We start from the raw sequence: 14,040 nt of genomic DNA, 5'->3' as shown, positions 1-14,040 counted from the left end.
CTACCCTTGTTAAATACCACTGAGGTGTTAATTTTCCAGCTCAAGTTTCACAGTATAGACCACCATCTGCTCATTCAATAATATGGATTTTTGCTTACTTGTTTTTAAATAGCCATTTGCCCAACACTCTACCCCATTCTTGACCTTTCTGCAGAGTGTGTCCCCAAAACATGCCATTTTTACAGTTTGGCTAGAATGATTCATCCAGCTCCAGGCTACTTCTGAAACATTGAACAACAGCTGATTTTGAACAGCAGTTCTTCTGAAAATGGATGAGGTCCCTCCTATGAAAACTTACCAGATTGCATTCCTTACAAAACTGAGTTACTCTGGCACACGGAAAAGGTTTTGAGTAGTTTTAGCAGAGGAGAAAAGAATGGCCCCTGCCCATGCCCTGCCAGGCAACCCAATTGTGGAGAACCCAGACAGCAACAAATTAGATCAGTAAACCATTCCTCTCTGCTTGTTATCCTTTTAGACAAGAACATTGAGACATGAAGCCAACCTACCTGTCCTGCTTCTGCTTACGTTTTTCTTTGTTATTTACAAATTTACATTAGCAACATTAGCAGCATTAGCAACATATACTACACAGAAAATTGCATTTATCTTAGCAAGCATCGTAATAGTGATTTTGTGCTTCTCTTCATTTCTATTTTACCGTTAAATAAATAAGACAATTTGGATGAAAGAGCATACACAACTGCAAAATATTTATTAAAGGGCAGTCAATATAAAGAGACTTCTCAGAAACTTACAAAAAACAAAATGTTTAATTAAATCAAAACACTTAATTTGACAGTCACACCACAAAGATTTACATTTCTCTTGCACAGTTACAGATCAGATCCATCAAATAGTCCTGATGCAGACTGATGGGGTTAGCCAGTATTTCTGAAGAAGACAAAACACACACTACTATTTCCTGCCAGAGTACAAGCCACTTTTCTACTAGATTGTAACAAAACAAGGGATTAAATCTGACTCTGCACAGGTGAACGGTATTTTCAACAGCGGACAGTGCAGTACCTGAAGCTCCACACCTGGATGAAGATGTATCCATACCTGATGGTAGCACTGCCTTACAGTTTATTCTTTAAGTATATGCCAGCTTAAAGAGTCTTATTCACCATCAAAGTAGCCAGGCACAAGAGTGAAACTCATACAGAAATTGTAGCATATCTTCCCTTAATAATTCCAATGCAGCTGTGCCTCTGTGCCCAATACTACAGGCACGTATCTGTCTGCACATACCTGTCTGAAAGCTCTTCACTGCTCTCAAGACCTCAGAAAATTTGGAAAACAAAAACAGAAACTGAAGGAAAACTATGTCCTCAATAAAAATGCTAAATTTTAAGATTCTAACTCATAAATAATGTTAACAATACAGTGGTCCCTTTAGTGTCCCTGTTGCAGAAGGACTGCTAGCACATCTGTTCAAAATCCTGCTGCTTTGGAAGAGAGCAGCACACAGCAAGCAGACCTTATGTGGTGTATGAGATACTTGAACGGCTCACTCGACACCTCTGCATCTTGATCAATATTCAGTCTGCCTCACTTTCTACCCTTCTGTAGCTGATGGGGTCACATTTTAAGTCTAAAGAGCACTATAGATTTCCTTGTGCCAGTCATCCATAGTATCAGGACAGCAAAGAGCTTCACACAGCTGTCTGCCAGCTGAAGCTTTCGGGATGCCAGCGACAGAGAGCCTTGATTCTTCGCTCAGCTTCAGCCCACACTGCTGAGAACCAGGGCAGAGCACACACACAGCAGACTCACCCCACTCAGCACCCTACCTCTCACTGCATGAAGGGAACTGCAGAAAATGCTTCTCCAGCTCCCTCCCACCTCAGGTTTTCGATGGCAAGTGTTTATGCTCTTCAAACACATTTTAGCCCATCCAACTTTGAACTACAGTTCTCAAATCCAACTACAGGTCAGACTAAGAGGGTGTAAGATGACTTCTCCTTCCTCAATATTTAGAGCAAACACTGACTACAAGTCCTTTTCACACTGGAATACCTCGCAGTTTCATTGAAGGCTTTATGTCAGACATATACACGGACATGTCCACTTTGCCCATCTGCGTGTGTCTGCATCAGCTTAGTTCAAAAAGCAAGAGAATAGGTGCTGGTCTTTCCAGCTGTGAGCCCTCCACCCAACACTTTTCTGCCCAGCCTTCAGGCGTCATTAAGCAGAGTTGTCAGGACACACAGCCCGCGCTGAAGAACGCAACTTGTCAAGAAGAATGCTTTTCCTTTGTCCTTAACTCATACTTTATGTAGTTCACTAGTTTTCATTCACTTCAGTAATGAGAAAAAAGCCTTTCTCCTCCTTCCTGAGATCAAGGTCCGTCCTTGCCTGCATTGTGTTATTTTGTTCCAGTTACACTGTTTTAACCTTGCTAGTTTTAGAGAATGCAAGATTAAGTTTTTGAACTATTTCCAAGATGTGTCTAATACTTTGAGCTCACTGGGCTTGCATATGCTGTGTTCATCAGGGTTGATTTACACCCTAATATTTAAGAACTACCTGGTATAAATTCCATCCTTTTACAGGGATGAGTACAACAGACTTGGACAAAGCAATTTTGGTTAATTGAGCCATCACTTATACTTTAATGCTCTTGGAATGGCTTGGTAGGTCCATGTTTTACACAGAGTAGCAGCTTACAGAATACCCTTCCAGATGCACAGCCTGAAGAGAGAAGAATTTATGCCTCCATGAATTTCCATTCATATCTATTGAGATATTTAAAAATAAGAAAGCATAAGCCAAAATGCTTCTCAACTTGTCATCACCTCTACCCTGGAAATGTAAATGCAAAGACATGGTACCTCTTACATTAGAAACTGATTTAGTGATTAGACTCGGCATAGGTAAAAACAAAAAGCTATGAAACCAAGGAGCTGTATCAAGTACAAGCATCTTCCAGTAAAAACATAACAATTTTATGAGCTGTAATTGAAGCTGATAGCCTAGGCTGCTTCTCAAAGCTGGAGTCTGCACATAAGGCCATTTATCATCACTGCTGACAAAAGACATATGCTACACTCCTTACTCATCGAAAGCTTCCACTAGCATAGCAATTACTTTTCTTATGCTGGTGTTATTAACAAAATTAACACATCTACCACAGCATGATTTAAGATTCTTATGAACTTACAGGTGACCATAGAAAAAAAGTTATCTGAAAAGCATAAGACCTCTTGGAAAACAAGTTTCTCAAGAGGATGGAGGACTGGGACAAGAGGTTTGCGACTTACTGTGTGGGAAGGATAGCTTTACACTATGAACATCTGTCACACCAGTTGATGCTACAGTGAAGCTGAACCTGTGAACCCACACAGCCAACAGCACTGTACTGTAGCATATCTTTCCTGCCTTTTTACAGCCACCTGCACTAAACTGTCCTAGCAGAAGCATGTTTTTGCTGTACAACCTGTGACTTCACTAGTGCTTTGCAGGGTGTGCTCTTTTTCTACACTGATGGAAGTGGTTACACTAGTGCAACTTCCTAGTCCATATCTGAGCTGATGATGAGCTCCATTTCATCCTTCTTACCTTAGCAGAGTTCTGCAGGATGAAGCGCACAATTCTTTCCTGTTCCTTTGAGGAAAACCAAAAAAAAACCCCAAAACCATCCAAAGATAAAGATGTTGACTTTTTCCACCTGCAAGAATGGGAGTCAGTGACAATTAGGTGAGAGAGTTTCCAATCTTTTGTATATCTGACCTGTAAACCTGTCAGCTGTGTCTCTGCCGCAGATAACCCACAGCACAACTCAGGCTTAGCATTGGGAAAAAGCTTGCCTTCTGCAGTTTGACTCCACCTATAGCAATTCCATAATCTTCCCTCTCATGCAACGTAAATTTATCTTCCCACTTCTTTCACCCACAGTATTAGTATGATGGATCTACTTTTCAAAAATCTTAAACTACTCCTCCCTCCTCATTCCCAACTTCATTTGATCCTGACCTTTGCCACAGGACATCTATCCTGAACACAGACAAACTCCTCTACTATCACAAACTGAGAAAGCAATCAAGCATGCTAAGCAGGTTATCCAAGAATAGCTTGCATAAACAAAACCAGGCACTCAAGGGGCGGGGGGGGGGGTGGAAAGCTAAGTGCAATGAGACAGTAAGGACACAGTCTTAAAAAAAAAAAAGAAAAGTAATAATAAATCCTTAGTTAGTGCTTTTGTCAATTAGACAAAAAGACCAGCGTTATTATTAAATCCCGAAGATGTACATATGCACTTTATTCATTCAGTCTACCTGAACCTTGAATTACACTACACCACCCCTGCAAGCAGAAATTGTCATTTTCCACTGCAGACCAGCATAATCCAGCTCTTTTGTTGCTGGAGCAGTGTCTAAGAGCACAAGCCCTCAGTCGACACAGAAATACTGGCTAAATGCCACTGAGGATGCACTGCAGCAGCCCAGCAATGTCAGCAGCCTGGCTGACCTAAGGCAACTCTGTGGCATATTGATACAACAGCTCACAGCAGAGATATGCAGTATCAGCAAAACCTGTCACAACTAAAAATTTCAGTAGATACTGCAATTTTTAGGACTTTACTGCTGCTAATGGTCAGCACAGTCCTGACGTAAAGTGCACATCCACAGCTTTCAACCACACAGCTTTTCAGCTGGTGAGAAGACCTTGAATGTTGATTACTACACTCTCATTCTTTTTTGCCTGAAATAGTAACAAGATGCCTATGTGAATTCAGCCCCATACTTCTGCTGAAAATAATATCAGAATTACTTGCAAGTAAAGTTATACACAAATTCAGATATTCTTGGGGTTTGTGTTCTAATTCAAGGTATTTGCTTAAATCATTGTGAATTACAAGCAAAAAGGACTGGAATGGACCTGCCGGACAACTTACAAACCTTCTTCCAGTCTGCAGACAAAACACACTGCTGTTGTGCCACCATTTCGTTGCAGAACTAGAAATCCATTATTTTCATCATATTGACAGAATAAAAACAGAACAATCTTACAGAGTAACAAGCCCAGCTCTCTTAGAGCTCCGTTAGCCTCTTCTGCTACCTGATTCACCGTGCTTGACAATAAATCAGAACCGTACACAGAAATCCAGGCAGGCTGCCCTAGTACCTCCAAAGTTAATGCTCCCTCAATGCACATTAAGATTGCATTTGGCTTCTTTCACACCTACATGCCATTAGCAGTCCACTTTCAGTCACTGTGAATTAATAAAGGTTTTTTCTTCTCTCCAACTGACAAACATTCCAACTTTTCTCACCTGAAGACATTCACAAAGAAAAATGAAATCCTGCTACTAGTCCACAGTACCACTTACAATTGAAGTTAAAGCAGCTGAACAGTCATCTACCCATACTATTGGGAATTAAGTAATTTCCTCATTAGCAAACATGGCATTAGTAGCTAACACTAACAAATGAAAAGACTGCCATTCAAAGCCAACATGCAATCTACAGTATCCTGTGACTAAGAAAAAAGGTGATCAAAAGCAAATACCATGTTTAACCAAAGGCTTCAGCTGTACCTTTATTTGTCACACTTCCTAGACGTTCTCCACCTCTGTCTTTAACACTGAATCATCCAGTGTGAGGAAGGGGGAACCATTTCACTTAAGAACCACTTAAGTGAGGCAAGAGAAAAATTACACATCATTTATTTTGTTTTACCAAGTCTTGCTCCAAGCCACAGACTAAAACAGCCCTTGAATAGAATTTGCATATTTTGCTTTCCCTCATTTGCTTCTTTTTCCAACGATTGACTGATCTTGCATGTCTGTTACAATCCACTTCTAATTTTGTAAAATTAGAGAGGTGAGGGAATGCTCAGGTTGGCAGGGTTTTTTTTTAATGGGGGGTCCCTGCCAGATGAGAGGTGTGCTCAGGTTGGCAGGGTTTTTTTGAATGGGGGGGTCCCTGCCAGATGAGAACCCAAGTGTCACTTTTAATTAAGTTTCAATTATGAAATCGAGTTTGTGTATTTTTGGCAACTACTTAACAGTGTTCACACTCAAACTGTAACTGAGCTTTGAAGCTGGTATCCATTTGAGAAGAGGGAGTAAATTAAATACTTTATCTGACTAAGATAGCTGCACATAAAACAACTTTTGCGGTAGAGGTATGACACAGACAAAAACACAGTGGGGAATGCAGAGGTATTGCACCCCTGAAAACAAACTACTAAAATTCCTGCTGTTACAGATAACGGGCAGCATACAGGCATTAGACATACTCATTTCTCAGGAGACCACAGTACAACATCCATTCCCACAACTTTTCACCTTCACCAAGTATCTGCACAGCAGACACCATTTTTTCCACCTATAAAGAGTCAAGCTATTCAGAAACTGCTTCTGTGGAATAGATTACACAAATCATTCAGTATCAGTTCAATGTTGTTCATCTAATAGACACATGCAGCCTAGCATGAGAGGCTTCACTTCAAGTTTCCGCACCCCAACTCCCATCTGTTTCATGGGACAGAACTTAGAGCAAGGTGAACCCATTTCCATCCCTATGAAAGATAGTTAACAGTTCAACGCGTTTCATGTCTCATTCTCTTATAGCCACACATTCCTCTCAGACGGAAAAATTATGCTCAAAGCGACTATAACATGCTTGCGTGATGTAAAAGGTTTTTCACTCCACGAGTACTACCCAGGGCAGCACTCAAATTCTTTATGCTAAAACTCACGAATAGAGTTTAAAAGGGCGAAGACATCTCGTACTCAGAAACATACATCACCATAAAATGCAGTCTGGTTTGGCCTCTGTTAGAGATACTTGCTGCTCATGAAAGCCTGGATTCAGAAAGCCATGTCAAGGCAGATAGCATCTGGCTCTGCTCTGTCCCCAGATTTGGATAGCCTGAGGAAGCACTTACTATACATACAATACAGAACTTTCATGCTAATAATCTCTGAAGCATTTCAGTCCAAAATCGCAGACCAGCTTGAATACTGTGACCGCTCTTGTGTTTCTACTGACTTCCCAGTAACTGGCTTTCTGTCTCTGCATATTCTGCCACACTCACCCCACCAGTGACAATACAACGGGAAGCTAACCAGCTTCAGGGGATGCTGTCTTAGCAAACTAAAACAAGACCGATGCAAGAGTAATCCTGTCAAGAATTAAGATAAAGAACTCGGAAAAGGAGCTCACAGTTTGTATTTCGTTCTGCGGGACACCATGGGTTGTTTTGCCTACTCGATGGCAGGCGGAATGTGTGCATTTATGATTTATGCTCTTTACATGGTGCAGCTTCTATGAAATCACACAAAACACAAGCGTGGGCAAAATGGGCCCACAGGACTTGTAAGTTTGCCAGCTAACTTTCTGAAGGATAAGATTTCTTTCCAGCCTCCTTCTCCCATTAACTCTGGACGGATTATGGGCCTATCTTCCCTTGAATTAAAGCTGTTTGGGGAAGGAACGTTTATTTAATAGCAATACCTTACGTAAAACAGGCTCCATCTAGCACTGCTGGACAGGGTGGGGCGAAGCACGGCTCAGACACGGTCGCGAAGAGGCAAGGATCCTGACAGGAGCCCTGCTTTGCTTCCCAAAGGACGTTCCCAGCGTTCACCTACCTACACGCCACCAACATCGACTTGTTTTTCCCGATTTCCTCGCACCACCTCCCTCCCGCGCTGCCGGGCAGCTTCTGCCTCGAGCAGCGCAGCCCCGCGTTACCGGGGGCGGGGGGCACGGGGAGAGCAACCCCCAGAGCCCGGGCACGCACCGGGGCTGCCCTGGGGCACCGGCGGAGCCCCCCCGCGCCCCCGGGGCACGGGCGCGGCGGCCGAGGCGGGAGGGTGCCCCAGCCGCGGCTGTCGCTCGCTGCCCCCCACAGGCCACCGAGCAGGGCGCGGCAGCACCCCGCTCCCCCGCACGTCCTGCGGGCGGCCTGCGGCTCCGCAGCACCCCGCGGGCCGCGGCAGGTGCCGCCCCGTCCCTCCGAGGGCCCCCCGACCCCTCCCCGCGGGGCGGCCCGCCGCCCGGCCCCGCTCCCCGCCGCCAGGTGCGGGCCGACAGCCCCAGCCCGCGTCCCGCGGCGGCGGAAGGGAGGAGAGTCCCCGCGGGCGGCCCGGGACGGCGCCAGGCGGGGCGCGGGAGCACTTACAGCCGTTTCTCCTGCGGCTGCAGCTGCCGGTGCATGGCCAGGGAGAAGCCGAAGAGGCTGCCCGCCTCCCCGCGCCGGCTGATCACGTTGTCCGTGTCCAGGTTGAAGGCGCCGGCCAGCCCGGGCAGGAGGGGCAGGTAGAGGAGCAGCGCGGCCGCCATCTGCTCTCGCCGGCCACGGGAACCCGCCGCCGCTCCCCGCGCTGAGGGCGCCCGTTGTGCCGCGCCGGCCCCGCGCGCCGTGACGGAGCCCGCCCCGCCCCGCCCTCCGCGGGCTGCCCGGCCCCCGAGCGGCGGCGCCCTGCCGAGGAGCCCCGGCGCCCACGCCGCGGGGGCGGCACAAAATGCCCCCGGGGCCCGGCCCCTGTCCCCCGGGAAGGGCCGCCGAGGGCGCCGCCCCGCCCGGGGGTCGCCGGCCGCCTCCCGAGGCCCGCGGGGGAAAGCCCGCCTCGCGTGGCTTCGCGCTGCCCTCAGGCAAGGCCGGTAGGCGCAGCCGTGCGGGGGCGGGCCGCGGCCGCAGGTGAGGGCCGGGTCCAGCCCGCGGCACCGGGAGCGGGGGCACGGCCAGAGGAGCTGTAGGCACAGGGCACAGGTGCTTCGCGTACGCGATCCCAAACACCGCATCCAGGAGAAAAAGGAAAAAAAGTGCGTGCGTGTCTCTGTTTTGCAGAGTCTTCAGACAGCACACAAGGACAGAGGCTCTGGTCTACATAAGTCTTCTCCAGCATCTCCTGTCTCTGGACAGATCGGAGAATTTCTTACCCCTACCTTTTAATTGTTTGGAAACAATGTGTGGGTTTGGATCCCAGATCATTTTATCTCACGCATCCACCCGTAACTCCAAAAGAGTATTTGCAAGCGTGCCTTAACACACACCATCCACCCCAGAGAGAGGTTTTGCTGTCTGTAACAGGGTCTTGGTTTAGTGCTCTGGTTTAGGGAAGCGGATGCGAGGTTTTTAAAACCACGTGAATGCCAAGTAGCATGGCGAGACTCTGTTCTTTCCTACCAATACCCGGGATATGAAGAGAGAAGCTTTGCTTCTCACACAGATTCCAGAGAAAGTGAGAAAAGAGCAATCCAGACAGCACTCAAATATGTTGATACTCGAAATAACTGCTGCTGGAACAATACTCTGCTCCCATGGAGTTAATCCAGGCTACTTTCTCCAGAGTAATTACTCTAGGATAACTCCGTGTATAGACAAGTCTTTGGCTCAAGTCCAAAACACCCTTGATCAAAAGCAAGGGGAAAATGCACCAGAAACGTGCATCTAATGTGGAAACAAAACATTTTGTTAAATTAAACTCCCAGATATTTATTGCTAAGAGTCCTTTCCCTGCTTGCTCTTCATGCCCAACTCGTTCAAAGTCTTAATCCAGTGTTCAATCATTTCACAGTCACTGCCACAGCAGAAAACTGTACTGGCATAAACAGTTTCACTAAAGGACCCATAAGAGGGAGCAGTCCCAGACTAATTACAAGTAGGCTTACTACAATCCACATTTCACAGTAATTAGTAAAGATTTGAAAACAAGTCTTTTAAAACAGCTTCGAGGTCTGTACCAAACTCTTAGCAGTTTGCCCTTCAGGACCATTTAAATTTGCGTGCTTATAATACTCCCATAATAACTATAGTTACTTTTTAAGTCATGCTTGTACTCAACAACTTGTGTAAGGAGTCACAGAAATACTTTCATCCAGAGCCATCAGAATGATACTGGTGCATTAGGTTCATCTGATTTCTCCCTCCCTCCAGCCAGCACTGCCTGGGCATGCTGTACCTGTTTGTTGTTATCCACAGAGTCTGCTGAAGGGAGAGTTTTCTCATCTCCAGATGCAGTAACAAGCATTCCAAGACATAGTTATATTAAAACCTGTCTCAAGTGACCACAGCAGGAACAACAAAAATAGACCTTATACAGGGTGGAGCAGAACTGCACACAAACAGCTTAGAGTTACCTTGGATGGTCTCTCATCATTTTGTACTATTTTCATTTGGTCTGGATGAGGAGAGAAAAAAAAAAAGTTTTTTTTTAAAAAAAAGTCAGTTTCCTTCCTTTGCTCTTCCTCCAAAACAAACACACTGTGGGTTATCTATAACTAACACATACTTCAGGAATTCCTCTTTTGTACCATTCCCTGTATAAAAGGGGACCAAGATTAGGTACGATGACCAATTAAGCATGAGCACTCTGCTATGCATAATAACGAGGCTATTCCAAGAAAGGCAATGGCCAGATCAAAGCTGTCTCTCTTTCTCTGCTATTGCAGAGTTTTCAAGCTGTACGCTTATTAAAGGTGGGTTGATACTCAGCCAAAGGGCTACAAGGTGTTTGCCTCCTGTGTCTACATACTGAGCAAGCCTTACTACTGCCAGCAGTACTTTCCTCCTCCATACAACCATATAGTTAATTACACTGGGGGGGGGGGGGGGGAGCAGGAATTTCTCGAGAACTGAAAACGTGGGATGGAAAAGCTAGAGCTTGGCAAGACATTTTAGGCTTTCTTTAGAAGGAAGGCAAGGCACAATGCTTTACATTTCTGAACTTTTATCATTTATATGAACAAAACATACTACGCAAAGAAATACATGCAACTTGTGGATACTCAGCTGTGCAGCTTTAATGCAGCACATCAAATGGTCCTGAAAAGTTGAAGTATGTAAACCTCCTTCCCATTTCATTTAAAAAAAAAAAAAAAAGGCTTGATTTTATATTTGATGTAATTCCAGATTGAAAAAATTATACAGGCCAAAAATGTTTGGTTCACTGTGCAAATTCTAAAACTACAGAGCTCTTTCAGTTCAGAAACATAAGCTCGTTTTAAGTGTCAGTAGCCTGGATCAACCTTCTGGATGGTTTCTCCTAAACACAATACACATACCATTTTTAGAACTGCATGTCCTCCAAATTATTTACATTTATAGAACGGATGCATTTCAACAGCTACAATAAACAGTTGAATTTTTACACAGCCAGGCTATCAGACTATTTTTGCAGTATATCCTCTATGGCTGTTCTTATATCCTCTTACCTCTTTCTAGGGCTAGCAAACAGCAGCACAGGAGATAAAGGTGCTTACAGTGGTGAGGGAGACAAACTGGTCAACACCATGTAAGCAAAATGTTTTCCTCCAAACAGTCTAGAAACCAGAGCATTAAAATAGTTTTATTTACGTGCTTGGTATTTTGAATTATACAGAACTGACACTTATTTATATATGTATTTATATAATTTATAACTGAATGAAGAATGCCTCAATCTCTCATGCTCTCTAGTATCTTTTCAGAAAGATTTCCAAGATGTAGCTTTTTTACTTGATGCTACATTTAAATCAGATTAACTACGGTTGCAGATGAAGATGTTGGTATGTTCTTGTAACTTTCTCATTCTGCCATTCTTTACTGGCTTGCAAAATAAAAATATTCTACCTCTGTAGACAAATTGTTTGGAATTTGACATGATACTCCATAAAGACAGGTTTAAAGTCTTTAAGTCTGAGTTTTTAACATTTAGTGTCATGGCTTTAACTTCATTTTTCTATACAATATACAAAGTAATAGAATTTTATTACAAAGCAATATACAAATAAAAATATGAGCTGAAAAAATGTTTCAGTCCAGACTCAGACTTTTCCATGAACACTGCAACCACTGTTATATAGCAGTTCTTTAGGTCTTTTACATTGAGAGAATATTTTTCCACCCAAGTTGTTGGGTACATTCCTTAAGTAGTTTCAGAATGACCAGGCTGAACTGTTTGGAGAGTAAACATCTTTGTAAACATACTTGGAGGCACTTTATGAGCGTAGCTAGGGAGAGATCAGACAAATGCTGGTGACAAATGGGAACCAAACACCCATAGTTTGGACTGCTGTGGAAAAAATTAAGGACGTTCCTTCAAAATTACTGATAACTAAGACCTAAAACTGCAGTAATTTTGAATGTATACCTGTATCTGATACACTAGTTACATACACCACTATGTAAGGCTCCCCCGAGTAAGGGCAGCCTAAGCTTAAAACATCATTATAACACATCATAGGCCCCTTTGCAGCGCCGTTTTGTAGCTCTCAGCCAGACATATATGTCCCCAAATCTCTTACATCACCACAGGTGAAATCTGTAGCACTGACTGTTTCCCAGATTTATCTATACTATGCATGCTCCTTGATCTACAACGTGTCTTGCATGTGAAACTTTGCTTGTCCTGTACCACTGTTCATCAGGGCAGAGAAACAGCCTGACACCAGATGCAAACTTTTGGGCAGTTCTAGCCAAGTCTCCCTCAATATCTGTCTATATATGCATCTTCCAGACAATTTGGGACAAAGCAGCCAACCGTTTCTCTTAGGCTAGAAGAGGAGATTAAAAAATGTAAGCAAGGTATTTCTTGGGTAGCTGCTGGAAGGGAGCAGGGGAGGAAGAGAGAAGGTTTACTAGCAAGATATTAGTAGGATCTCCCTGGAGATTCTCCCCAAGAACTCAGGAAGCAAGATGAACTGTCATGGTACACATTTTAACTCCACCAGGAGCCAAAAATAATCATTGCTCAGTACAAAACACCTTTGTTCTCGTAGCTCACACAGACCCTGACTAAAGCATCTTTGGCAATCACCCAAAGCACAGCTTCACACAACCTTGACAGCACTTACCTCCAAGGGCTGCGCTGGGTACAGGACACACAGGACCCAGCCCTCAGACAGTCTGCAAAGCACAAGACCAGGAATTGCAGTCACTTAAGGAATCTGGTCTCTAGGTCACTATCTAGCTTATTGTAACAGCACAGCATAGCTGAGACCCCCAAACTGCCCCTGCAGCAAATTAGTGGAAGCAGCTGCTTGGTCATTGCCACACTCATTACACCTGCTCCCCACATCAGGTCCTGGAGCAGACCCAGCTGTGAGGGCAGCCAGCTGACCATCTGGCTTCCATGGAGGTGGTAAAGCCCAGTCTATTTGCACAGAGGTTTCCAGTGATTGACAAGAACCATGCAAAGAAATCTGCCTTTTTTTTTTTTTTAAATAGATTTAAGGTTTTTGATAGTCATTGTCTATAACAATATTACAGCTTTGGTATTAACAGCCCTCTCATTCGCATGTGCCAACCAAACTGTGTCTGCCACTGATGCAAAAGGACCCATGTTCAGGACATGTTTAAACATGGCTTTCAGACCACTGCAAACAAAACCAGTAGGGGCTGCTTCTCTGGTTAAGGTCTAAAGCTAGCAGCCTCCAAAAGATGCTTCCTCTACTTACTTTACTTTTTCTTTGTTAATAGAAGTCTTTTTGCTTTTAAAATAAAAATAAATCTAACAAATTTATTCACCTGTCTCTTTAGATTAACATCCTGATTTCTGAAGAAAAAATTGGACACGGTAGAACTGAGCACCACAATCATCATCTTTACTTCGTTTGGATCGCCATTTAAAAATATTTCTTTTCTGGACAATATATAGTTCTAATTCATTTTAGTCTTTGAAATCAATCCATAATGAACAAATCCAATCTTTTGTTATATTAAAACTCACTTGCTAATGTGTTCACTAACAATGATGAAAGTGTTAATTATGCAAGAGCTGATAAAAAAATATATATCCTAAATAAAGTCTGTAAAGGCCCAGTCCACTCAGGATTTGACCTGCTGTCTGAATGAAAATCAGGTTGTTCTCTTTCCCTGCTTTGCCTGGATGTGAATAGCAGTTACGGGGAGACTGGAGGACACGCTGTAGTTTTCATAAGCTCCATGCAAACCAATGCAACCTTTAGTTTCTGGAGCTTTCTAAGTTACTATACAGAAACAAAGGATTCTTCTGCCTTCATGCCAATCTACCTGTACTGCTATTTTACATGCAGAAACTATCAGATACTTTCACTTTCTCATTTAGTCCAACAAATTAAGAAA

At 43.9% G+C, this 14,040-nt stretch overlaps 1 protein-coding gene across 2 annotated transcripts in view; it reads right to left on the bottom strand.

Annotated features, from left to right (window-relative positions):
- ITGA6 (integrin subunit alpha 6) overlaps positions 1-8,370 on the bottom strand; it is a 45,348-nt gene extending 36,978 nt beyond the window's left edge. Inside the window, exon 1 of one of the 2 annotated variants that reach the window (XM_040604322.1) lies at positions 8,137-8,370. In XM_040604322.1, the coding sequence (XP_040460256.1) occupies positions 8,137-8,297 (161 nt within the window). In that variant the 5' untranslated portion in view covers positions 8,298-8,370. The remainder of the gene's footprint in view (positions 1-8,136) is intronic. The other variant, XM_040604321.1, reaches the window with a different exon arrangement.
- Between the last annotated feature and the right edge of the window lie 5,670 nt (positions 8,371-14,040).

The sequence above is a fragment of the Falco naumanni genome, chromosome 8 (assembly GCF_017639655.2).
Source record: "Falco naumanni isolate bFalNau1 chromosome 8, bFalNau1.pat, whole genome shotgun sequence".
Lineage (NCBI taxonomy): Eukaryota > Metazoa > Chordata > Aves > Falconiformes > Falconidae > Falco > Falco naumanni.
The sequence above is the reverse complement of the archived record's forward strand: the minus strand, read 5'-3'. Positions and strand labels throughout refer to the sequence as shown.